Source organism: Thalassophryne amazonica, chromosome 3 (genome assembly GCF_902500255.1).
Source record: "Thalassophryne amazonica chromosome 3, fThaAma1.1, whole genome shotgun sequence".
Taxonomy (NCBI): Eukaryota; Metazoa; Chordata; class Actinopteri; order Batrachoidiformes; family Batrachoididae; genus Thalassophryne; species Thalassophryne amazonica.
The window spans coordinates 73,753,309-73,780,192 of NC_047105.1; the positions used below are offsets into that span (position 1 = coordinate 73,753,309).

A 26,884-nucleotide genomic window follows, 5' to 3' on the forward strand; every position below is an offset into this window, starting at 1 on the left:
ATCATTTCAGTCTTATCAGAGTTCAAAAGTAGAAAGTTGCTAGACATCCAACTTCTCACTGCTGCGAGACAGTCCTGTAAAGATTTTATGTGGACAGGGTTTCCAGCAGCTATCGGCATATACAACTGAGTGTCATCAGCATCGCAATGAAAAGCAACCCCAAAACGCCGCAAAATGTTCCCAAGGGGTGCCATATACAAGGAAAAAAGCAGGGGACCCAGAATGGATCCCTGCGGAACCCCGAACTTCATGCCCCTAAAATCAGAGGTAGTGTCGTTGCACAAAACACAGTGGGAACGACCAGACAGATAAGACGTCAACCACGCAAGAGCAGTTCCAGTAATCCCGAAACCGTTTTGTAGCCTATCAAGTAGAATATGATGATCAACTGTGTCAAACGCAGCACTGAGATCCAGCAACACCAATACTGTAGTAGTATCCGAGTCCATTGCTCGCAGAAGATCATTAACTACTTTAATAAGTGCTGTTTCCATGGAGTGATGTTTTCTAAAAGCAGAGTGCAGTGGCTGAAAAAGGTCATTCTCAGTAAGGTAGTCCACAAGCTGCCGTGAAACCACCTTTTCCAGAATTTTAGAGCAGAATGATAGATTTGATATCGGCCTATAATTTTTCAATACACCAGGATCAAGATTACTCCCTTCTGTCTGATCATTTCTTAATAACATTTACATTTACTCTGATGGACTACCCAGCAGTGGGGAATAAGTTTCATTACACTAGAAGTCTTTCAGAAAGCGCTGTAACTAGGTTTAAGGATATGATTCCTTCTTTATGTTCTCTAATGCCATATACCAACACAGTGCAGAGTAGCTACCTAAAGTCTGTAAGGGAGATAGAGTATCTCGTCAATAGTTTTACATCCTCATTGAAGACAACTTTGGATGCTGTAGCTCCTCTGAAAAAGAGAGCTTTAAATCAGAAGTGCCTGACTCCGTGGTATAACTCACAAACTCGTAGCTTAAAGCAGATAACCCGTAAGTTGGAGAGGAAATGGCGTCTCACTAATTTAGAAGATCTTCACTTAGCCTGGAAAAAGAGTCTGTTGCTCTATAAAAAAGCCCTCCATAAAGCTAGGACATCTTTCTACTCATCACTAATTGAAGAAAATAAGAACAACCCCAGGTTTCATTTCAGCACTGTAGCCAGGCTGACAAAGAGTCAGAGCTCTGTTGAGCTGAGTATTCCATTAACTTTAACTAGTAATGACTTCATGACTTTCTTTGCTAACAAAATTGTAACTATTAGAGAAAAAATTACTCATAACCATCCCAAAGACGTATCGTTATCTTTGGCTGCTTTCAGTGATGCCGGTATTTGGTTAGACTCTTTCTCTCCGATTGTTCTGAGTTATTTTCATTAGTTACTTCATCCAAACCATCAACATGTTTATTAGACCCCATTCCTACCAGGCTGCTCAAGGAAGCCCTACCATTATTTAATGCTTCGGTCTTAAATATGATCAATCTATCTTTGTTAGTTGGCTATGTACCACAGGCTTTTAAGGTGGCAGTAATTAAACCATTACTTAAAAAGCCATCACTTGACCCAGCTATCTTAGCTAATTATAGGCCAATCTCCAACCTTCCTTTTCTCTCAAAAATTCTTGAAAGGGTAGTTGTAAAACAGCTAACTGATCATCTGCAGAGGAATGGTCTATTTGAAGAGTTTCAGTCAGGTTTTAGAATTCATCATAGTACAGAAACAGCATTAGTGAAGGTTACAAATGATCTTCTTATGGCCTCGGACAGTGGACTCATCTCTGTGCTTGTTCTGTTAGACCTCAGTGCTGCTTTTGATACTGTTGACCATAAAATTTTATTACAGAGATTAGAGCATGCCATAGGTATTAAAGGCACTGCGCTGCGGTGGTTTGAATCATATTTGTCTAATAGATTACAATTTGTTCATGTAAATGGGGAATCTTCTTCACAGACTAAAGTTAATTATGGAGTTCCACAAGGTTCTGTGCTAGGACCAATTTTATTCACTTTATACATGCTTCCCTTAGGCAGTATTATTAGACGGTATTGCTTAAATTTTCATTGTTACGCAGATGATACCCAGCTTTATCTATCCATGAAGCCAGAGGACACACACCAATTAGCTAAACTGCAGGATTGTCTTACAGACATAAAGACATGGATGACCTCTAATTTCCTGCTTTTAAACTCAGATAAAACTGAAGTTATTGTACTTGGCCCCACAAATCTTAGAAACATGGTGTCTAACCAGATCCTTACTCTGGATGGCATTACCCTGACCTCTAGTAATACTGTGAGAAATCTTGGAGTCATTTTTGATCAGGATATGTCATTCAAAGCGCATATTAAACAAATATGTAGGACTGCTTTTTTGCATTTACGCAATATCTCTAAAATCAGAAAGGTCTTGTTTCAGAGTGATGCTGAAAAACTAATTCATGCATTTATTTCCTCTAGGCTGGACTATTGTAATTCATTATTATCAGGTTGTCCTAAAAGTTCCCTAAAAAGCCTTCAGTTAATTCAAAATGCTGCAGCTAGAGTACTGACGGGGACTAGAAGGAGAGAGCATATCTCACCCATATTGGCCTCTCTTCATTGGCTTCCTGTTAATTCTAGAATAGAATTTAAAATTCTTCTTCTTACTTATAAGGTTTTGAATAATCAGGTCCCATCTTATCTTAGGGACCTCGTAGTACCATATCACCCCAATAGAGCGCTTCGCTCTCAGACTGCAGGCTTACTTGTAGTTCCTAGGGTTTGTAAGAGTAGAATGGGAGGCAGAGCCTTCAGCTTTCAGGCTCCTCTCCTGTGGAACCAGCTCCCAATTCAGATCAGGGAGACAGACACCCTCTCTACTTTTAAGATTAGGCTTAAAACTTTCCTTTTTGCTAAAGCTTATAGTTAGGGCTGGATCAGGTGACCCTGAACCATCCCTTAGTTATGCTGCTATAGACGTAGACTGCTGGGGGGTTCCCATGATGCACTGTTTCTTTCTCTTTTTGCTCTGTATGCACCACTCTGCATTTAATCATTAGTGATCGATCTCTGCTCCCCTCCACAGCATGTCTTTTTCCTGGTTCTCTCCCTCAGCCCCAACCAGTCCCAGCAGAAGACTGCCCCTCCCTGAGCCTGGTTCTGCTGGAGGTTTCTTCCTGTTAAAAGGGAGTTTTTCCTTCCCACTGTAGCCAAGTGCTTGCTCACAGGGGGTCGTTTTGACCGTTGGGGTTTTACATAATTATTGTATGGCCTTGCCTTACAATATAAAGCGCCTTGGGGCAACTGTTTGTTGTGATTTGGCGCTATATAAAAAAAATTGATTGAATTGAATTGAATTAGATTTCTTGAGTAATGGTTTAACCACTGCAGATTTAAAACAATTTGGAACAGATCCAGAGTTTAGAGAAAGGTTAATAATTTCCAGCACAGTCGGCCCAAGAATGGGCCAAAGATCCTTAAACAATTTTGTTGGTGTAGGATCAAATAAACAAGTTGTGCTTTTAGTAGATATCATGAGTTTCGTCAGCACACCTAGTGAGATACTATTAAATTCTGTGAATCTAGGTAGCACCTCAGTGGTAGTCCCCAGCTCAGTAGCTGGATACAATGACTGGACCAAAGTATGCTGAGATGTGCTCAACTTAATATCTTCTATTTTCTTTTCTAAATAGTCCAGAAAGTCCTGTGCTGAAAAAGGAGAACGACCATCAGGTGGCTGTCCATGAATAAGAAATGCCACCGTATCAAACAAAAACTTTGAATTATGCTTGTTTTTGTTTATCAATTCAGAGTAATAGGCCTGCTTCATAGCCAATAAAGCATGCTTATAATCTAAAATAGCTTCACGCCACGCAAGGTGGAGTTTATTATATTGGCATACGGGAGCTCCTGACTTATGCGTCCATGCTGTGCTGCTGTGCTACCGGGAATGACTTGATTTAGAATATCTTTGTGCCTTTCATGTTTAAAAGATTGGTTTAAGTGCACATACTGTACTTGTATTATATAGACTGCTGGGGGGTTCCCATGATGCACTGTTTCTTTCTCTTTTTGCTCTGTATGCACCACTCTACATTTAATCATTAGTGATCGATCTCTGCTCCCCTCTACAGCATGTCTTTATCCTGGTTCTCTCCCTCAGCCCCAACCAGTCCCAGCAGAAGACTGCCCCTCCCTGAGCCTGGTTCTGCTGGAGGTTTCTTCCTGTTAAAAGGGAGTTTTTCCTTCCCACTGTAGCCAAGTGCTTGCTCACAGGGGGTCGTTTTGACCGTTGGGGTTTTACATAATTATTGTATGGCCTTGCCTTACAATATAAAGCGCCTTGGGGCAACTGTTTGTTGTGATTTGGCGCTATATAAAAAAATTGATTGATTGATATAGGTGCATAGAGTGGGAATAAATAGTAGACTACTGGAATAGTAGAACTACAAGGCAGCAGTTCTCAAACTTTGGTACAGGTACTGCTAACGGCACGTACTGCTGGTCATTAAAAATACAACATGAAATATCTGCTGACACAGTCATTAAATGTATGTGTATAATTAGTAAGTGCTTTCCCAAATCATATATTTTACTTGTATCTTATATGAGCGAAAGCATCACAAAACTCACTCATGGTACAGGGCATCCTAAACAGGAAGTGCCCAAATTCAAGTCCACAGTAAAACAGGAAATGTTCAAATGTCAGACACTTCCTGGATTGACAGACGAGATCCCATGGAATCTCACGGGAACTCAGTGGCAAGCTCACACTCAAAGAGGAAGTGCTGAATTCTCAGTCACAGTGAAACAGGAAATGTCCAGTGTTGAACAATTCCTGGCATGGGTGGAGCTAGAGCGGAGGCCGGGGTTTCACTGGACTCCCTGAAATCTGATTGGACACCAATGATTGAAATGTCACGGCACCACACGTCTGTTTGAAAGAGCTGCATTTTCAAATCAGTGAGACACATTGACTGCTAGGTTCCTCCTGTCCAGACGTTTGTGCTGCGTACCACAAAAAGTTCTAATCCACCTTAGTAGAAGAAGAAAAATGTTTGCTTTAGATTTGAACTGAACACGTCTTTTGAACTATGGACTTCTAATCACACCAAACGTATATTGGTGAGTAAACGACCACATTTTATGCCAGAAATGATGTCCAGGTTGTTAAAAGTAGCATTTCTTCTTTAATTTGAGTTGCCTTATATACATGTTTAAGCTAACAGACAGCAGCTGGTTCATGCTCTGTTGGCTTATTAGTGCAGCAGATAACTGAAACAATCCTTCAAATCGTGATACAAGCATCAAATTCAGCACAAATTCAGCTGGCGCAAAATGAATGGAGCAACTTTAACTTTTGACTCCTGTACAAACTGAAACTGACCTTTGTCACCATTCTTGCTGCTTTTACCTCATAACTCCATAACATTCAGTCACAGATTGTCCAAACTATACCTTTTTGGAATCTTCATGATCAGGCAAGTAATATGGTGTAGTTTTCTATATGATTGGAGCATCTTTTAATTTTGATCCCTGTGCAATTCTTCAATTGACCCCTACCTGGCCGCCTGTTAAAAATTCAAGTGGCCAATCAGTTTTTTCAAAAGAGTTCATGTCTATGGATTATTTGTGCCAAATTTGATGCTTGTATCACCATTTACAGGATTCCACTCTAAATATTCTCTTATCTGCTGCACTGTATATGAGATGTAAGCTGCTGCTCCTCAGTTATTCTCAATTGCCCTCAAAAGTATTGGAACACTTGGTATTTCACACATTTTAATGTTTATTCCATTTCATATACATTTTTTTTCCCTAAAACGATCTTCCTTAACTCAAACTGAAAGCAAATCTCTACAACTTGATATAATACAAATTAATTAAAAATATAAAATCCAGCTTCCTGATGAAGTGGCGTAGAGGAGGATTTTCTTAAAAAGAAGACCTGAAAGTTCAGCTACAATTTGACAGAAAGTACATTTGAGATGAAAGCCGAGATTTGATGTTTTGGTGAAAGAAACTTGTATTTCTTCATAATTGATGTAAATAAAGTCCAAGCCATATTCAGTGACTTGGAAATGTTCATGTTTCCATCCCCTGACTTGTCTAAAGAAAACTGGCAATAAAACTGATTATTATTTATAGGTTTTATCAAGTTTTAGAGATTTGCTTTCAGTTTGAGTTTGAGGAAGATATTTTTAGAAATTTTAATTCTTTATTTTTTTGTATTTCTTGTATTTAAAATGGCATAAACAACTTAAAATGTGTGAAATTCCAAGTGTTGCAATACTTTTGGAGGGCACAGTATCCTAAACTTATGATGAGTGCAAAATGAGTGTGGTATTATTATTACCATTTTGTTTAAAAATGTTTAATTTTCACTGTTGCTGCACTTTGTGTCAAATCATAGTGATATCGTATATCATATTGATATGAAAATTCATTAAGATATATCTTCTATTATACATTCCAAATCTAAGGTGGAACTCTACTAGTGTGTACTAAGGTACACCTAAATATCTTAAAAAAAAAAAAAAAAAAAGAGTAGAGCTACTTAGGTGCCTGGTCTTGAGAACCAGGGATGGTAGGTTGCAAAGCTTTTTTTATCCCATGGGAACTCTCCCTATCCACCTAAGCTGCTCAAGAATATGGATAGTATGTATACAACCCCTGGCAAAAATTATGGAATCACCGGCCTCGGAGGATGTTCATTCAGTTGTTTAATTTTGTAGAAAAAAAATCAGATCACAGACATGACACAAAACTAAAGTCATTTCAAATGACAACTTTCTGGCTTTAAGAAACACTATAAGAAATCAGAAAAAAAAATTGTGGCAGTCAGTAACGGTTACTTTTTTAGACCAAGCAGAGGAAAAAAAATATGGAATCACTCAATCCTGAGGAAAAAATTATGGAATCATGAAACACAAAAGAACGCTCCAACACATCACTAGTATTTTGTTGCACCACCTCTGGCTTTTATAACAGCTTGCAGTCTATAAGGCATGGACTTAATGAGTGACAAACAGTACTCTTCATCAATCTGGCTCCAACTTTCTCTGATTGCTGTTGCCAGATCAGCTTTGCAGGTTGGAGCCTTGTCATGGACCATTTTCTTCAACTTCCACCAAAGATTTTCAATTGGATTAAGATCTGGACTATTTGCAGGCCATGACATTGACCCTGTGTGTCTTTTTGCAAGGAATGTTTTCACAGTTTTTGCTCTATGGCAAGATGCATTATCATCTTGAAAAATGTTTTCATCATCCCCAAACATCCTTTCAATTGATGGGATAAGAAAAGTGTCCAAAATATCAACATAAACGTGTGCATTTATTGATGATGTAATGACAGCCATCTCCCCAGTGCCTTTACCTGACATGCAGTCCCATATCATCAATGACTATGGAAATTTACATGTTCTCTTCAGGCAGTCATCTTTATAAATCTCATTGGAACAGCACCAAACAAAAGTTCCAGCATCATCACCTTGCCCAATGCAGATTCGAGATTCATCACTGAATATGACTTTCATCCAGTCATCCACAGTCCACGATTGCTTTTCCTTAGCCCATTGTAACCTTGTTTTTTTCTGTTTAGGTGTTAATGATGGCTTTCGTTTAGCTTTTCTGTATGTAAATCCTATTTCCTTTAGGCGGTTTCTTACAGTTCGGTCAGACGTTGACTCCAGTTTCCTCCCATTCGTTCCTCATTTGTTTTGTTGTGCATTTTCGATTTTTGAGACATATTGCTTTAAGTTTTCTGTCTAGACGCTTTGATGTCTTCCTTGGTCTACCAGTATGTTTGCCTTTAACAACCTTCCCATGTTGTTTGTATTTGGTTCAGAGTTTAGACACAGCTGACTGTGAACATCCAACATCTTTTGCAACATTGCGTGATGATTTACCCTCTTTTAAGAGTTTGATAATCCTCTCCTTTGTTTCAATTGACATCTCTCGTGTTGGAGCCATGATTCATGTCAGTCCATTTGGTGCAATAGCTCTCCAAGGTGTGATCACTCCTTTTTAGATGCAGACTAATGAGCAGATCTGATTTAATGCAGGTGTTAGTTTTGGGGATGAAAATTTACAGCGTGATTCCATAATTTATTCCTCAGAATTGAGTGAGTCCATATTTTTTTTCCCTCTGCTTGGTCTGAAAAAGTAACCATTACTGACTGCCACATTTTTTTTCCTGATTTCTTATAGTGTTTCTTAAAGCCAGAAAGTTGCCATTTGAAATGACTTTAGTTTTGTGTCATGTCTGTGATCTGCTTTTTTTCTACAAAATTAAACAACTGAATGAACATCCTCCGAGGCCGGTGATTCAATAATTTTTGCCAGGGGTTGTATAAGTGTCATTTACAAGACAATTTATATGACAATATTGAAATACGATAATTTGGCCATATTGTACAGCCCTACACTGAAAAAAGAGAAGGTTTGAACCAACTTAAAAAAGTGTTACAATTTGTAAAAACCTGAATGAATTAAGTTGTTTGAACTTAAGTTTGTAAGTTAGAGTTGATTTAACTTGAGACATTCAGCTTGGGACTCCGACGAGGGCGGTCACATCTCCTCCACTCCCCCTTATCTCTGCTCTCTGCTTTAACCTTCAAGTCCCTACTTCACCAGACTGTGAAATCCTCAAATTATATTGGATACTGGTTCTGTTGGACTACTATTGGATTAACCATGGAATTGATCAGCTGGTCTCTGAACGATATGGAACGTATCCTGCGGGCTATGTTCTCGACTCCTGGGGGTCTTGGCGTATTGCATGCTTGGCGCCTTTCTCCGTTGAGGACGTAGAGAATTTATTCATATTTGGTCTTATGGTAGCAGGGCTGGTACTTTCTAGCTTATGTGCTGCCCTGATCTATCGGAAAATTGGCAAGACGGTGGCATCAAGAACCATGGCCCCTCGCTTGTCCGTCATGATTAACGAGGTGGGCAAGGCGTTGCATTCTCAGACTGGGATGACTCTTGAACTCAGACACAAATTGGATGACATCTTGGAGCAGATGCGTGCCTTGCAGATGAAGTTGAAGATTTCAGAGGCCGGGGAATATTCTAATTCATAATTGGGAATATTCTTAATTTATAATTGGGATTTGGTTGTTCAAGTGGAACTGTAAAAAGTGTTTTTCATTGCTCAAACCACAACATGGCAGGCTTATCAAGCCTGAAGGACAAATTGCCCGACTTTTTTCCTCCAGAGGAATGCCTTCAGGCCTTGGTGATTATTTGGCTCCTTTCTTATCTCAACCCACAAAGACAATAAACTGTTTTTCATAGGACTAAAGCATGCTCCACTCTCTCTCCCCACCCCCCTCCTACCCCCCCATCACACACCCCACACTCCGGCTTCTGCTCACGTTACCTCCCTTCCCTTCTGCGGGGGCGGCATGGTTTTAATAAAGAAAAACGCTTAAAAAGATGGGGGTGCCATGCTAATGCTCCCCTGAAGCATTACTCAAAATAAACTCTGAAGGACCTAAATGACATGGTGAGATGCCAACAAGCTTCACTCATTCATGTCCGCGAGATATGCATATTAACAAAATTTAAAAGAACTAAACTCATTGTGTAGCTGCTCATGTTCGCTCGGTATCCTCACAGCCATACACTCCTCAGTAGCAGTACACCACAACATGTAGCAGGAATGTAAATGAAAGTGATGCTCCATCAATTTCTTTTAGCAGACCTCTATGTGTACTTACACTGTCCATCCTGTAGGGGGTGCTGAGGATTCACCTACTGGAGGCCCAGAGTCTGGTTGCCAAAGATAACCTGATGGGGGGAATGGTAAAGGGCAAGAGCGACCCCTATGTCAAGATCAGTGTTGGTGTGGTTACATTCAAGAGTAAAGTGATCAAAGAGAATCTCAACCCAACCTGGAATGAAATGTATGAGGTAAGGAGTACGGCAGGTGAAAGGTTGGCTTTAATGGTGTGTGTTGTCTTTTCCAACTACATGCTTTGTTTTGTGTTCAGGTGGTTTTAAATGGACGCAGTGTCCAGGAGATCCAGTTTGAGTTGTTCGATAAGGATTTAGATTCTGATGACTTCCTGGGCAGGTGCGTGTATCTCGTGTTCCTCACAGACATGTTTAAACAGTGACTTATTAATGGCAAAGTTCACAGTACATTCATCTGGAAAATGGATGAGTTCTAAGGGACCACAAATAAAGCAGCCGGATTTAATGTGGAATATATATATATATATAATCAGTTATTTTTCCATATCAATCATTATCACATTTGAAAATATACAACAAGGTTGTGTTTCTGTTTTATTTTAAGTGACAGTTTAAAGTGCTCCCATGTGCAGATCTAGGAGTCGCCTCATCGGGATTTTTAAGGTCCGATACTGATTATCGGCAAAGTTTGGATGCTGATCCTGATATTTGAGATTGATATTTGCTTGCAGTAAAAAGTGTGAAAAGGTGTCAGAATTGAGTAGAATGCACTCTTAACACAAATCCTTCTTTAAATGTTTTGCCGCATACATTTTAATTGACAGAACCTTTCAATATGACGTCACACGAAAAGTGCAGGGAGCCATAAATAACATTATTATGAAGTTGAACAAATAAATGAATACAGCCAGTACAGCTCCAGTCTGCTTACTGCTACCTTCTTCTAAGCCAGTCTGTGTGACAATAGCCTTCGGCACTAACAGGCTAACAAATCAAGTAGTGTTGTGGGCGGGACTTTGCTACAGACCAGAAAACAGCAATTCATATTTTAAAAGAGTGATATGGGCTAATAGCCCATCAGGATAATAGGACTTCAGATCATTTGAACTGTCTGGTGTTCAAAGATTGTGCCAGTGTGTCTGGCAGGCCATCTAACGCTGGCAATTTTTGTGTTTGTTCTGTTATTGGTGTCTGTCCTGACGACCATAAACTCTCTGCTGGTATATGATCACCAGGAGTTATTAAAAATCAAATCCTCTGCAAATTTTCTGGCGAGTTATGGTCGGGGTGAGCAAAAAACTTGTCCTCCACTGCTTTTGGCAGATGTTCCCGCGCACCTGCTCCGTGCTGGAGCTCAGCTTCCCCGGAGGCGTAGACACAGGAACACGCAGTGGCCAACTAGTCAGGATTAAAGCCTGGCTGGTCTCCTCTTCCGGGGTGGCTCGGAGGAGGTTTCCCTGGGGCTTTTCACAGGAATATTTAGCCTGTCTTTGTCCGTTTGTCTCTCGTCGCACCCTCATTCAGGCTGGCACCTGGCTGGTACCTATTGTTTGCCCTTTGTAGAGCTTCATGCCGTGCGCCCTCACCTGTCTCGCCTCCGGAGCCCTGGTGGAGTGGACCAGCGTAACCTTAAGCCGCTGAGCCGGACAGCCCATGTGGCCTGTCATCACATCTAGTCAAACCCAGTTTTCCTGGGTTTGACTAGATGTGCGTTGGTAAATGCAAGATCGGTGAATAAGACTTTAATCCTCCAAGACTTTTTCACCTCACATACTTTGGATGTACTTTTTCTGACTGAAACCTGGATAAATGTGGGTGGGTCAGCCGACTTTACAGAGCTTCTACCTCCTGATTGTACTTTTATAAATTCGCCAAGGACATCTGGCTGTGGAGGAGGAATTGCAACTGTTTTTAAAAACAGCCTGTATTGGAAGCCTTTACCGCTTATGTCATTTCCTCTTTTGAGCTGAGCTTGTTTGAACTGGGTCAGTCGGACCCGGTACTATGTGCGGTGTTTTACCGGCTACCTAAATATAACAGAGACTTTATAAAAGAGCTCTCTGATTTCTTGGCTGGTGTTATGACAAACTATGACAGGATTTTATGTGTTGGTGATTTTAACGTGCATGTCTGCTGCCCTTCTAAGCCACCGGCTAAAGAGTTTTTAGACCTGGTTGATGCTTTTAACCTTGTACAATATGTTACTGGATCCACACATGAACATGGGCACACGTTAGACCTTGTTTTATCACACGATCTGTCTATTTTTAATGTTCAGGTATGTGATGCAGTGTTCTCTGACCACATGCCTGTTTTATTTGATTTTAATTTGCCCTGTCATAGTTTTAAACCGTGTGCACCTGTGTGACATTGTCGCATGTTGAAACCCTCCACTGCTGCTCAGTTTTCTTCTGTATGTCTAATGAAATTCTCAAAGAAAGTTGGAGAAAATATCAGAGGACTGTCAAAACAGAAAAAACAGCCTATTTTACTGATATAATTTCCCAAAATTTGAATAAACCTCGTGTTCTTTTTAAAACTATTGATTTAATTTTAAACGCTCCTTAGTCCACCTGTCTGGAAGCCTCTTCCCAAGTTTGTGAAGATTTTCTCTATTTTATTAATAAGGTTGAAACTATCAGAACTCATATTTCACTCCCCTCTTTTGACCCTTCCATACCTGTCACTTGCTCAGCTCTCTTAAACCGGTTTGAGCCTGTGTCGCTTTCATCTCTCACAAAAATTGTCACTCAACTTAAATCCTCCTCCTGTCCCACAGACATTGTTCCCCCTCGCCTCTTTAAAGAGGTCTGGGAGACCATTAGACTTAATGTCCAAAAAATCATAAATAGTAGTCTTGCTTCCGGTGTTGTTCTAGCATATTTTAAAGAAGCAGTTGTGGAACCTCTGCTAAAGAAACTAAATCTAGACACCTCAGTTCTTTCTAATTATAGACCAATCTCAAAGCTTCCATTCATCTCTAAAATCTTGAAGAAAACTGTATTTGTACAGCTGCAGTCTTTTTTGGATGAACATGATATTCTTGACATTTTTCAGTCTGGCTTTAAAGCATTACATAGCACTGAGGCTGCACTTTTAAGGGTTTTTAATGATCTTTTATTAACTACTGACTCTGGTGATTCAGCTATTCTTATGCTTGTAGATCTCACTGCCGCTTTTGATACGATTGACCACACAATTGTCATTTCTCGTCTCGAGCACTGTGTAGGTATCAGGGATGTTGCCTTGGAGTGGTTCCGATCATATCTGTCTGAGACATACTTTTCAGTGAGGATTGGTGATTTCACCTCGTCTACTGCTCCCCTGTCTTGCGGAGTTCCCCAAGGTTCTATTCTTGGGCCCATCCTTTTCTCTTTATACATGCTCCCTCTTGGTTTACTTTTTAAAAAACATGGTATCTCCTACCATTTTTATGCGGATGACTCCCAAATTTATCTGCCCCTTAAGAAAAATGACAAGAGCTCCCTGATACCCTTACTAGAGTGTCTAATAGGACATCAAGGCATGGATGGCTTTTAATTTTTTTAATTTAAATGAAGATAAAACTGAGGTCATGGTGTTTTGACCGTCAAGCCTATGGTGTCTCCTCCATAGAACTGGGCTCCCTGCACCCACACGTAAAACCCATTGTCACAAACCTTGGTGTTAAAATGGACAGTGATTTTAAACTTGATAAACAGATAAATTCAGTAGTTAAAACCAGTTTTTATCATCTGAGGCTTTTATCTAAAATTAAATGTCATATCTTTTAATGATTTTGAGTGTTTGATTCATGCTTTTATCTTGAGCCGTTTCGACTACTGTAATGCACTGTATACTGGCATTAACCAGGCCTCCCTTGCCCGCTTACAGCTGGTCGAAAACGCGACTGCTCGTCTTTTAACAGCCACTCGTAAGCATGATCATATCACCCCCATTCTCGCCTCTCTCCACTGGCTCCCTGTCTGTTTTAGAATAAATTTTAAGATTTTATTGTTTGTTTGTTTGTTTGTTTGTTTTAAGTCACTAAATGGTCTGGCACCTCAGTATATTGCTGATCTTATACATATCTACGCCCCCACAACAGCATTGACGGCCGTTGATCACCTCCGCCTTGTTGTGCCAAAAAGCAGACAAAAGACCAGGGGGGACCGTGCTTTTTCAGTGGTGGCTCCTAAGTTATGGAATGAGCTGCCCACGCATATCAAAATGGCCCCCACCCTGGATACTTTTAAATCTCATTTAAAAACTTATTTTTACTCCATGGATTTTAATACTGCATGAGAGTTGTGTGGTCTTCTGTCTGTTTTTGTTGTGTTTTCATCTTTTAGTGTTTTATCTTATCGGATGTCTTCCTTTTGTTTTTATATGTCTTTAATCTGTTGTATTTTAACTTTATTTTTTATATATATATTTTATCTGTTGTGCAGCACTTTGGTAACCTTGTTGTTTTTAAAATGTGCTGTACAAATAAAGGTGGATTGGATTGAATTGGATCAGTGCCTGAAGTAAGGGTCTGTTTACTTTATATGATGGGTACACAGTAAAATAACCAGTGTTAAATTAACACTGAAATTAAACATATGGTCCCACTCTGACCACAGTGGCACTGACAGTGGTATTGTTAATTTAACACTGTCAGTGTTAGTTTTACACTGATGATTTTACTGTGTACTTCTCAGACATCAGTTGTTCTATGTGATGCACAATAAATTAAAGTAAGATTTATAAAGATTTGTAATCTACTGTAAGAGCCACAACTTGAGGCAATTAAACTTAAATGATGCAAATTTCATAGTTGTGTTATTTCATGTCATTTTATGTTACGCATAGGTCATAAATAATAGTTAAAAGTTTAAAAACACATTAATATTTGATGGACAAAGCATTTGCTCCGTTCTTCAAAACTGTTTCACAGTGTTAAATTGTCTGATGGTGCACTCTGCCTCACCGGATTAAAGCTACTATGTGTTACACTCTGTAGCTTTTATCCAGTGAGGCAGAGAGCTCCATCAGATAGTTTAACACTGTCATCTTGGCAGGTTTTTTTCTATATATTTTTGAGTGGGATTGCATTTTTTTCCAACAATATAACCATTGTCTTATTTGAACAAGAGCTGAACCTGGACTAATTTCATTATAAACCTGATATTGAAAGGATCAAATCTGGATGGATCATAGTTTTTAATATTTTCCTGTTTCTCTGTGAGGCTGTGCACAAAAGATGATCGTTTATGATTGTTAAGTTGCGTCGCTGCTTTAATGAGCGTTTTGCGCTAATGTTTGCTGTTTACAATGGCCTTGTGATTGCTTATAAACAGTAAACAGCTTGTACAGTTTATAAATGTTCCATGAAAACTATAAACTTTTGTTTTCATGTGAATGAGTGAAACCTCCTCTTCTCTCTTCCCTTTTATTTTATTTCCCCTCCAGTCCTCTCTGCTCTTACCCCTCCCCAACTCCTCTCCTTGATTCAAACACCATGTCTGCTGTTTAGCCTTTTCTCCTGTTGAGGAAACACAGAGCCTTTAATCTGTAAAATTAACCATTAATTTCTGTATGTATTCACAGCTATGAACACAGGAGTAACTGTGGATTATTTAATGAACGATTTTGATGGGGGTTTTTTTTGTTTGTTTTTACTTAGACGGAGACAAATGCTCCTTTCAGCTGTGTACTCCAGCTTCACTCACAGCTGCAGTGCACAGTGCATGAAGGCTGAACTTAGCAACTACTGAGTCGCTACATGCTGCAAAAATATCAGCATATCGACCAGTATAAATAACCAATACCAATATCCACAAAAATGCAGAATATCGGCACTGATAATCCGTCAACCCCCTCATGCAAAAAAGGTCACCGCACTCATTCTCCATCAGCGGTGAAACTGTGGAAAGGGTCTCCAAATTCAAATTCCTAGGCGTGATGGTGACAGAGGATCTGTCCTGGGACAGTAACACAGCTGCAGTTGTAGGAAAGGCCCAACAACGCCTCTTCTTTCTGAGGAAACTGAAATGTGCCAAAATTCCTCAGCAGCTAATGACTAACTTCTACAACTGTGCTATCAGCAGTGTGCTAACCTACGGATTCTTAGTGTGGTTCTCCAGCTGCACTAAGGCTGACCAGCAGGCTCTCCAGCGAGTGGTGAGGACAGCGGGGAAGATCATCGGGACTACCCTCCCGGAGATCAGGACACTCTACACCAGCTGCTGCCTTAGACGAGTGTACAACATCCTTCGGGACAGTTACCATCCTGCACATGACCTATTCCACCTGTTACCTTCAGGGAGAAGATACAGGTCCACACGTACTAGAACCTCTAGAATGGCCCGCAGTCTGTATTCCCAGGCCGTGAGGCTGCTAAACCTGCAGTCTCTCCCTCCCCTTCCTTCTCTGTCATCGCCCGCCATCACTACACGTCACATCCCACCATTACAATAACTGTGAATTGGTCTTTGCATTGCTGCAGCAGCCACTCGACACTCCCCAACATCCCTGTTTACTGGGACCCCCCCGTTACATATACGCACTTTACTCTGTTCTACTGTGCACTGAGATGCTGAACTGTCACTCTGTGCCTTACTTAATAATGAAGGTTTACAAACATATTCATACCCATGAATAAGTTATTATGTCATGAATAAGCTACTATGCCGTTGTTTGAGGCTCCATCGAAATTTCGTGTCATTTATAACTGTTGTTATTATGGCAATGACAATAAAGTATTGAATTGAATACATACCCCGTAATAAAATTAACTTTATTGAATCAAATAACCCAAAATAAATGGGAGAATTCATTGCAGCTGTCACATACTGTTGATTGGTGTCACAGAAGACCAGAGGACAAGGTGAGCTATATATATATATATATATATATATATATATATATATATATATATATATATATATATATATATGAAAATCCAAGTGGTTTAATTGAGTTAATTTTAATCCATCTTATCTTTGGTCATAGTAGCTGTTAATTTAAATGAACTGTAATTCTGTTCTCATCATGTTAAATTCTACACACACTAAAAAAAATGCTTCATGAGGTTAGTAATAACAGTTTGATTGTAAAACCGGAATTGTAACGTATTTTATTCTGACTGAAGTGAAATAATCAAAATAAATTGAAGAGAACAGTTTTGTCGGACATTTCTGAGTAGACTAGATGAAAATAAAGAAGTTAGAATAACTTAAATAAAAGAATTTGGCTACCTAATAACAAAATTGTTTCATTAAGTTGGGTCAACTTATTTACCCTTGTAGAGGACAAAGCAGATCAAGTATACTAAACTACGTAGCTGAATGTTTTCCAAAGTTAAGTTATTATGACGATGTGTACTGAGTCATGTCTGAGGAATGACTTTTTTTAAAATCCATGCAAATTGTTTCCTTAATTATTTTGAGTTGGGCAGTGCATTTTTTTTTTTTGAGCTCATGACATGAAACCTTGTTGCTTTTGTCTTTGCAGATTCAGTGTTAATCTAAATGACATCATTAGGTCACAGTACACAGATCAGGTTAGTCCAAAATTCAGAATCTGAAGTTGTTTTCTAACTCTGTGTGGCGTCAGATTTTTGTATGAATGCAGTTCTTTAACTCTGTTGCAGTGGTACACCCTGAAGGATGTGAAGTCTGGACAGGTTCATGTCATACTGGAATGGGTTCCTACAGTCTCACACGCAGCCAGACTTGACCAGGTCAGGCCTTAAGCATGTTACTTTATCACGTACTAGCTTTAGGCTCGTACTGTTGAAACAGTCAAACTTGGAATGAGGCATTCAAAGGAACACCACCGATAATGCTGTGTTGCCACATTTCAACACTGTTGGAATGTGATTCACATTTCAACACATTCCTGTGAGACCTGACTGACTGTGCTTGGTGTGCCAGGTACTGCAGCTTCAGTCCCTTCAAGCTTACCGGAACAAAGTGCTGCCAGCTGCCGCTCTGCTTTTCGTCCATGTAGACAGCGCAAATGCATTACCCGTGAGTCATCTGCAGTTTATTGACATAATCCACAGTTATTAAAAGAACAAGTATTCCCACACAACGGCTCAAATAACACAGTTTGAATATCTGTGTAGATGAAGAAGAGTGGAAAAGAACCCAAAGCTGGAGCTGAGCTTGTTCTGGGTGAAACATCCTACAGAACCAAAGTGAGACTTTTGCAGCGCCATGCTTCATTCTTAACAGTGATGACAAATTCTTATTCTCGTAATTTCATCCTATCCTTTTACCTTCTACCTCGAGGTATGTGACCGCAGTACAAGTCCCCAGTGGAACGAGTCTTTCCACTTCCTGGTCCGTGATCCGAAGCATCAGATGCTTGTCTTGAAGGTGAGGACTTTTTATTTTAACAATCTGCAACGTTCTTCTTCTTCTTATGACACAGTCTGTTTTAAAGCTGTGGTTCATGGTGATAATGTTTGAATTTTTTTTCTCACACACATATTCCAGCTCTTCAGCGGCTGGGAGCAGCCAATGGGATCGCTGGTGGTTGCAATGAGAGAGTTGTTGGCAGAACCGCAGCTGTTCCTGGACCAGTGGTTCCATCTGGATGGAGCCTTACCTGAGAGTCAGATCCTCCTGAGAGCTGAACTCAAGGTGCAGCCAAATGGCAAGCTCGTATTTTGACCCCAACCAGGAAGTGCAGTTCCTTGACTGGCCCCTTGAGGCTGGCTCCAAAACAGAGCATTTTCCCATAGGAGGCCATTTTAAAACGTCCAACTTTAGAGCAGAAATAAACTGGTTTAAAAAAAAAAAAAAAAAAACTGTTTTGGCCTCTATAGATAGTTTCCTCCTCCATGACAACTGTGCGGGGTGGAATTTGGTTCTAACTGCTTAGTTTAAGACATGTTAATTAATAAAATTCTGTATAATTGTGGGCGTGGTTGCTTTGAGTGACAGCGACTGTGTCCATCGACTCCTTTCGTAGTCTCCAACTGAAAGGAGCCCATCCCTCTCCGTGTGTTTGGAGTATTTTATTACAAACACCTGGAATAATCTGGCTTGTTGTGTGGTGAAACATCCTAATGAGTCATCTAAGACATCCCTGTTGCAATATTCATGCAGAGTGAAACTCTTGTCTTATTTAATGTTGTATGCTCATGGTGTCAGCACTTTTAGCAGCTGTCGGTAGGTCCTCTTAAGGCAGGCTTACACTGTGCGAGTTTTGGCCCTTTTTCAGCCGATTTTTCACTCGTGCGAGAATTTTTTGGATCACGCCGAGTTTCAGCTTAATCGTGCGTCCTGCATCATGCAGTCTACATGGAGTAACGAGCTGCGTTTAACATCTCACGACCACCTCCCGATCAGGAATCGTATGGTTGGATGAAAATCAAACCTGTTTGATATTTTGGTTGGCTGTCGTGGCTCGTGAGGGTTCCACGCTGCTGAAGCAGCGCTACAAGCGTCTACGCGCTGATTACCTCGCACACTGTCCATGAGCAAACACCGGAGAGAGCAAACAGTTCTCTCATGAGTGAGAGTGCTGTGTGTGCACAACAAACACACAAACGGGCGCACACACAACAAACAACAACAGGATTTACGACAGATGAGGGAGTTGCTACACCTTGCACAGCTGTATGACTCCGTATGAAATGTAGTTCATTTATACAACAGTGTAAGTACCAACACCTGTTATGAATGTTTTTCTTTTTTTACCGTCCTCTCATGGATCATGTTGCTGTCTGCTGTGTGTGCGCGCGCATATATGTTCAGTCTCCCCCCACCTGATTTCACTCACTGTGCGCGCTGATAGGCATGAAATAAATTTTTTTTAAAGAAAAAAAAGCTTCCGACGTGTGGTTTTTGAACGTACAATGTGAGCAGTCAGATCGCATCAGAGCATCGGGCCGTACAGTGTGAGAACATGAATCGTGCGCTCTGAACTTTTAACCCCTGCGGTTTTGTCGCACAGTTTGAGCTGGAGCCAAGTACGATTGAAAATATCGTACAGTGTATGCCCAGCCTTAATACGCAATTACTGTGGAAATATGCAGCAGATAAGTTTTACTGTCCACGCCAAAGTAAACCGTTATGAGAACCATCGCACAGTGCCCAAAACTATGAAGGCGGAGTGTTCAGATTTTTTCCGTCACACATGGAACCACCCACTCTCCGCCCCTTTATGCATTAATAAGGTCATCGTGAATCAGTGTGGGTGGGGCTGTCAACATGGTAACACCCAGAATAGGTGATCATTTCAGCTTTTCCGGGTCTCTGTAGAAAACCAATGGGTGCCATCATGCAGGCTCTGTCCAGTCTATGGGTGCAACGGCACATAAACACTTTCTGCTTTAGCCGTGTCTCCAACCCTCACAGCTCAACAACTAAACCTGACCAGAACCTCAACCTAAATTTCTAATTTCAACTTTAAAGCCAAGTCTCTGAGTAAAGATTTGCGGGGAGGAAAACTTTGTGTCGGCTCACATCCACTCCTCCTGTTGCTCGTCACTGTGGTGTGATGACTTGGACGTGGAGATACGCGTGTCATACCAAGATGGTGTAATTAACAAATAACATAAACATAAAAATGACTAAATAAATCTTTGTGAAAATTCATTCCGCACTTCTTAGAGCTGTGTCTTTGTTGTTAATAAAGTACACTTTCAAAATGGGCTTTTATTAGTTGTTCTTGTTATACAGGAAAACATACAGCTTGTTTTCTGTTAAAATGGATGTACCTTTAGCCGATGAGAAAGGCCTGTTGTTACTGATCTGTGTGTTTTCATCAGATTCTGGATTCCAAACTGGTGGACATGATAAGTGCAGGGACTCTCCCCTGTGCTGTGGCTGGCTGTGGCACAGGCCAGGTGAAGTTATCTCTGTCTTATGACTCACAAGAGAGGAGGTTCATCGTCATTGTTCATGCCTGCAGGTAGGCTCCAAAAACAGTATGCTAAAATAGTTTGTTCAAGCTAATATTAAAACAACAAACGGCGGTGACTGGAGGGCCAACATTTAATTAAGACATGATTGCTAGTGTAGAAATGGTGTTCATTTACATCAGATACAGCAAAAAAATAAAATTGGAATTTAATTATCTTATATTTTGATGTTTGTGTCATGGTAACCTCAATAAGAATATTTTCTTAATATTTGCAGTTATTATTTTCATTGTGTTTGTGTTTTAGAGTTTATATGTGTTTTTGTGTGTCTCTATTCCACTCCTTTAAAAAAACATGCAGGTCTGTAACATGCAGCCTGTTATCTGACCAATCTTACAGTACAGTAGTCAAAAACAAGACACTATCACACTGTAATTGTGTTAGATCTTAAACATTTATATGTCAAATGATCTGAGATAGGGCAGCATCGTGGCTGCGTGGTTAGCATTGTTGCCTCACAGCAAGAAGCTTGTGGGATCACTTCCCCCGGTCCTTTCTGTGTGGAGTTTGCATGTTCTCCCTGTGTTTGTGTGGGCCCCCTCCGGGTGCTCCTGCTTCCAAAGACATGCAAGTTAGCTGAATTTCAAAGCTTAAATTTACCGTAGGTGAGAGTATGAATGAGGTTTTTTAGGCTATATGTGGCCCTACAATAAACTGGCCTCCTATCCAGTGTGTACCCCACCTCTCCCCCGAGCATAGTATAGGGATAGCAGCGAACCCTCCCTGTGTCCCTTGATTAGAGTAAGCGGGTACACAAAATAGTTGAATGAATGGTCTGAGATATGCTTTGGTTTTCTGTGTGCAGGGGTCTGCCTTCTCAAAGTAAGGATGGAGTTGACAGTTATGTTTCCCTCATGCTGCTACCAGACAAAAACAAGGCAAGCAAGGGGAAGACGGCTGTGAAAAAACGAGACCTCAACCCAGAATACAATGAGAGGTAATCAGTCGTCTGTCAGGCTCACAGCATCTATGAGAGCGTCTCGCGTCTCTCAAGATCAGATATAACTACATCAGGCTATTTCTTTAAGGTTTGAATATGATCTTTCCATGGAGGAGACGAGATTCAGGCGCCTTAGTGTATCGGTGAAGAACAGCTCGGCGTTGTTCAGGAGCCGTGATATCATCGGACAGGTCAGACTGAGGCAATGTTCAGTTTGCTCATAAAGGCTTATGCTACTCCTCGATCGCTACGTCCTTTCAGGAAGTGGCGTCTGGGCACTGTTATCCTTACACACAAAGCAATCCAGATGATTCTCATTTGTGGTCCCTTGATGGTGGAACAAACCACCAAAAATGCTGACTAATTATAAAAATAGAAACATTAACATGATATTTTCGTCCTTTAGGTGCAGATCGAGTTGGCTCAGATTGACCTGGTCTCTGGGGTCACAGAATGGTGAGTTTAAAATAGCTGATGAAACCTTCTCTCCCCTGTGCTTGTTGAAGTGATACAGCATCCACAATATTTTGATGTCAATCACTAAAAATACTGTGTCCCAGTTGTCATGAATCAAACGATTCACAGAAGAAAGTGAACCATGTTAACACGCACAAGCTGGGGTCCACACAGTCAGACTGCGAGTTATCTGAAACCGCGTGTTAGGGCCCCTTCACACATAGTACGAATAAATACAAATCAGGGCGAATCACGGCGAAACAGTTCGTATGAGTAAACTACGAGAACATCGAGCCGACGTCGGGAGGGACACGTGGTCGGGCAGGTGTGAATGATCCCACTGCAACGGTTTCGTGCACAAGCATGAAACCATCACAGCGGGAACACTTGCGAGCAGCTGGAGTATGTGTAACCACATCACACAGCTGCTGTGAAAAGAAAAAAAAAAATTACATGCCACCCATGGGATTCAAACCTGCAATTTACAAAAGCTCTGATTGCCAGCCAGAAACTTTACCATTGCACTACTATCACTGTCCTATAAGAGGTGCAGAAAAATGGCTGAAACCAACAAGGAGATAGATGTATTTAAAAAAAAATAAAACCACACACCATAAAAATAACACAGCATTTTATTGAATCCTTCTTATCAAGGGAACAATATAAGTATGAACCGCCTGTTCCTCTGTAGATGACCCATGGTCACAGACGTACAGTCATGAAATGATATGAATGGAGCAGTCTGCTCTTATCACATTCACATCCACTGGCCTGGCATGTTCAGCCAGCCCCACGTGCGTGTCCGGCCCAACACACGTGTCCTGCTGATGGCACTCTGCAGGACAGACACAGTATCATGTGTAACAGAGCTCACATGGGTGACGTGACATTCAGATCGCTCACTGCGTCTTACGACCTGACTGTCCATTTCACCTGGGGCAGGCTGTCAGTGTGCGCACCATGCACTCACTTGCTGCAGCCCGTCGCAGCCAACACTCTGCCATGCCACACTCGTGGGGGCACTTAGACAGATTTCACAGCCAGCTCAAAAGTGATTGTCTGCTGACTGTTTTCATGCTAATAGTGCGTATGGCCACACATTTTCTAAGTGCCAAGCGAGCGGTGTTAGATGTTTGTGTGTATAAACCTGGAATTTGGCTGACACCTGCACAATTTAGCCCTTAATGAGGTTGATCAAAAAAACTTGTAATCAGCTCACCATGCCATATTGCATTAGTTTTGACCATTTCAAGCGTGATTCCTTAGTGGATGGTGATGATTTCTTCATCTGGAGTGGGTTCGGGATTTTATTCCTCCTTGGGCTGCTGCACTTCAGCGATGAGGGCTTCATCAGTGAGGATGATTCTGAACAATTCAAAGTTTTTGGATGTGACCATTGCCTTTAGATCCTTATCGCTGGTTCAGTTTCGGCTGGAATTTATACACGCACCCGCACTTCACGCTCGAGACATGCACCCGCCCCTTGCGCATGTGGTGGGCACGAATTTATATTTGTGCCTGCCCCTCCCAAAAATGGTCAAATCAAAACTGACTTTTATATAGTAGTCTAAATTGTTGGGGTCCACAAATCAACCGCGAGTAAAGCCGGAATACGAGTTGACAGGGTTTACCTGTAATTTCAATTTCATTTCAATTTATTTTCATTTATATAGCGCCAAATCACAACAGAGTTGCCTCAAAGCGCTTCACACAGGTAAGGTCTAACCTTACCAACCCCCAGAGCAACAGTGGTAAGGAAAAACTCCCTCTGAGGAAGAATCCTCAAGCAGACCAGACTCAAAGGGGTGACCCTCTGCTTGGACCATGCTACAAACATAAATTACAGAACAATCCACTGTACTATGTTTTCACTGAATCACTCAGAATTAATTAGCTACAATCGGGGTCAAACAAGTGAGGCACATGCACTCTGCATGCCCCTTTTGGTGTACTGATGTTTTGAGTTTGGTGTAATTTTTCACTGTAAACATTAAAATTTTTCTTGTGTGATTATCATCAACTGATCAGCACTAAATCCCTGCTGATGCTGACTGTTTGCATTAAAGGAATGTCCCTGTGTTTGTTCCAGGTTCAATCTAAAAGATGAAGATGAGTAGCGGCTGCGACTGCTTGTGTCACTGATGGCGTTTTTAATCTGCTTCACGCTACACCACTACTGCGTCTCACACGATGCCTTCACTTCCTGCACTTTCGCTGTACCTGCCTCGCTCTCAGTGTGTTAACAGACCTAAATGACTGTGGTGCACAGTCACATAAATCAGTAATCTAACCAGGCTGAACTAGCTGAGTGGGTAAACAGTTACATTAAGTTCTGCGTGACAGAAAGGTGTGTTTTATTTGAGATAATGATGTGAAGAAAAAGCTGGAGTAAGTGAACAGTGTGAAGGTGTACAGGCCCAGAAGTTAGTTTTTGTTGCTTATTTTGCTCTTTTTGTGGCCATATTGAAAAAAAAAAAGTACAGCAGTATCATGTTTGAAGGGCAGCAACATTTTTAGAACGTAAGTTACTTTGATGTATCGTCCATGAATGCTACTATTTCAGTGTTTTGAATTGTTGGAACGAAAGGACAACATTGTATTATTTTATATTTAAATTGACTGCAGCGATTCAGTGCTTTACAATCACGCTTTACAGGAATCCCATGCACACAGATAAGAACAGTGTCAACGTTTTACCGTGGCTGCTCCCACACACAGTGTTTTCTGTTTTTGAGGTATTTTTGTGTGATTTCTTTTTTAAATCATGAATTCGTTGCACCTGTGTGTCAAATGCATCATATACTTGATTCTGTGCATATTTGCAAAGATTATGGATCAGATCAGATGCTGTTATTGAAGGATTGCCAACAAAATGACAATAAAAATATTCATCACATCTCAGTGTTTGTTTCCCTGAACTCATATTTAAGATGGAGCAAAGGTTTGAGGGTCAAAGTTCAGACTCATCACTATTTTCATATTAAAACAGGCTTGAAGGCTTAGTGAGCAAAAGTCAAATTTTTGTATGTAGTGTTGATTAGAATGGCAAAAATACCCCCACCCCCAAATAAAAATACTGTGGAATTAGTGTGATCACCTCAACGCAGCATACACTAGATGACCTGGATCAATCTTCACCCTTTTGGACTGAAAGCTCAGGTGGGTCCACTGAAATTAAAGCAGACATCTTCCCAGAGGAGCGAGATTTACAAAAATCATGGGGACCTAAAAGTGACACTAGTGGAGGACTTGAATTCTCTCACATTCATACTATGACTAATCTAATCAGAAGTTGACAATGTGAAGGACAGATGTCAACAATGTCAGATGAAGTGAATTCACTCTGAGCCACAGTAACCGTCTTCAGAGCCTGATGATAAATCTAAAAAAAAAAAACAACATGGAGCAAGGCAACATCCAAGACCAATGCTGCACTTTTGGCCTTGCAACAGACTGGTGTCCTGTTCAGGGTGTGCTCGGCCTCACGTCCTGACTACTGGTAAAGGCTCCAGGCTCGCCCTCCATGACCTTCATTTGGAGTAAGTGATTGAAGATGATTCAGTGCTGCAAGTTTCGAGACCAAGGCCATGGCTGGAGTCCAGAATTCAACTTACTATCTTGAATGTCAATTAACCAGTGTGATTTTACTTACTTATCAAGACTTTTATTGGTTGTAAAGTTAGGGCCAACAGCCTGAAATTATGGGATCATGTTCACACCTCTCTGGACCTTGCAGATTTAACAATACTCGGGTTGGGACGACTCATTAAAATCATTGGTGGACTAGTCAGTGACTAAATTTGACATTGGATGATGTAACCATTTCTTCATGGTGAAAATCAAATGTGACATTTATCAAATATAAACACAAAATCACCAATATCACCTGAATTCATTTACTAGGCATAGATTACCCGTTTGAGCTGACTAAAGGCCCCCTGACACTTTGACGACTTTGATCATTTGCGTGTGCTCTGCTGTGCACGAAAATAAACTTCTTGTAAAGTGTGCGCAGTTTTGTGCAAGTACGCAAAGAAAATTTTGAAATGTTAAAAATATCCATCACGCATTAACTACTTGAACTTCATGTGAACATTATGCACCCTTACCAAAAAGTAGTACATGCAAGTATGTTCCAAGTATACTTCCAGTTTACTTTTTATATACTTATCAGTACTATTTTTTGGTAAGGGCAAACAAGTCAAAAACACTGCATGTGAGTGCTAGTGATTGCGTCTGCGCACCGCATCAGAGCGCAGCTCGTCTAAACGATTCTATCATAAACATACTTTTACAGCTGCACACAAGAAGTAACTGTTTCACCAAGCTATTACAATGTAAACATTATAAATAATTACCTTTTTAGACGGCTCCAGATGCATTCTCCACGTAATTAAACATGCACACGCGTGAGGAAAGCAGCAGCTGGAGCGCTCCTCTGTGATTCCGATAGCGATTAGAGCCGTTTTCAACAGACAACTCGGACAGAAAAAGATTAATCCTCAACAAAATGATTTTATATACGCAGCATCCAGTGCATAACGCGGGGCAGCCAGTAGAACAAAACACGGCGTCCAGCTGGGAACACAGCGGGTGGGATCGTTACCACAATGTGTGTGCAAGTGTCAGGGCACCTTAATTCACCTGCCAAGGTTGACACACTTTCTTCATTGAGGGATGTTATGGAGTTATGAGGTAAAAACAGCAAGAATGGAGACAAAGATCAATTTCAGTTTGTATAGGGGTAAAAAGTTAATGTTGCTCCAATTTTGGTAAAAAGTGATGCAAATTATTGGTTGAGTTGATAGGGTTTTAAAAAGAATACTTTGCACAATGTTATTACATTAGTTATCACATTACGGGGTAAAATGTCACGTCATAGAATCCAGTGGATGTCGACATTGCT

At 40.7% G+C, this 26,884-nt stretch overlaps 1 protein-coding gene across 4 annotated transcripts in view; it reads left to right on the forward strand.

Annotated features, from left to right (window-relative positions):
• esyt1b (extended synaptotagmin-like protein 1b) overlaps positions 1 to 24,871 on the forward strand; it is a 55,977-nt gene extending 31,106 nt beyond the window's left edge. For all 4 annotated transcript variants that reach the window (XM_034166736.1, XM_034166735.1, XM_034166733.1 and 1 more), the window contains exons 41-53: positions 9,722 to 9,898; positions 9,979 to 10,061; positions 17,159 to 17,207; positions 17,298 to 17,387; positions 17,581 to 17,676; positions 17,775 to 17,846; positions 17,941 to 18,027; positions 18,148 to 18,294; positions 20,430 to 20,572; positions 21,388 to 21,519; positions 21,611 to 21,713; positions 21,929 to 21,978; positions 24,068 to 24,871. In XM_034166736.1, coding sequence (XP_034022627.1) covers positions 9,722 to 9,898; positions 9,979 to 10,061; positions 17,159 to 17,207; positions 17,298 to 17,387; positions 17,581 to 17,676; positions 17,775 to 17,846; positions 17,941 to 18,027; positions 18,148 to 18,294; positions 20,430 to 20,572; positions 21,388 to 21,519; positions 21,611 to 21,713; positions 21,929 to 21,978; positions 24,068 to 24,095 — 1,257 coding nt within the window. In that variant the 3' untranslated portion in view covers positions 24,096 to 24,871. The remainder of the gene's footprint in view (positions 1 to 9,721; positions 9,899 to 9,978; positions 10,062 to 17,158; positions 17,208 to 17,297; positions 17,388 to 17,580; positions 17,677 to 17,774; positions 17,847 to 17,940; positions 18,028 to 18,147; positions 18,295 to 20,429; positions 20,573 to 21,387; positions 21,520 to 21,610; positions 21,714 to 21,928; positions 21,979 to 24,067) is intronic.
• The last annotated feature ends 2,013 nt before the right edge of the window (positions 24,872 to 26,884 follow it).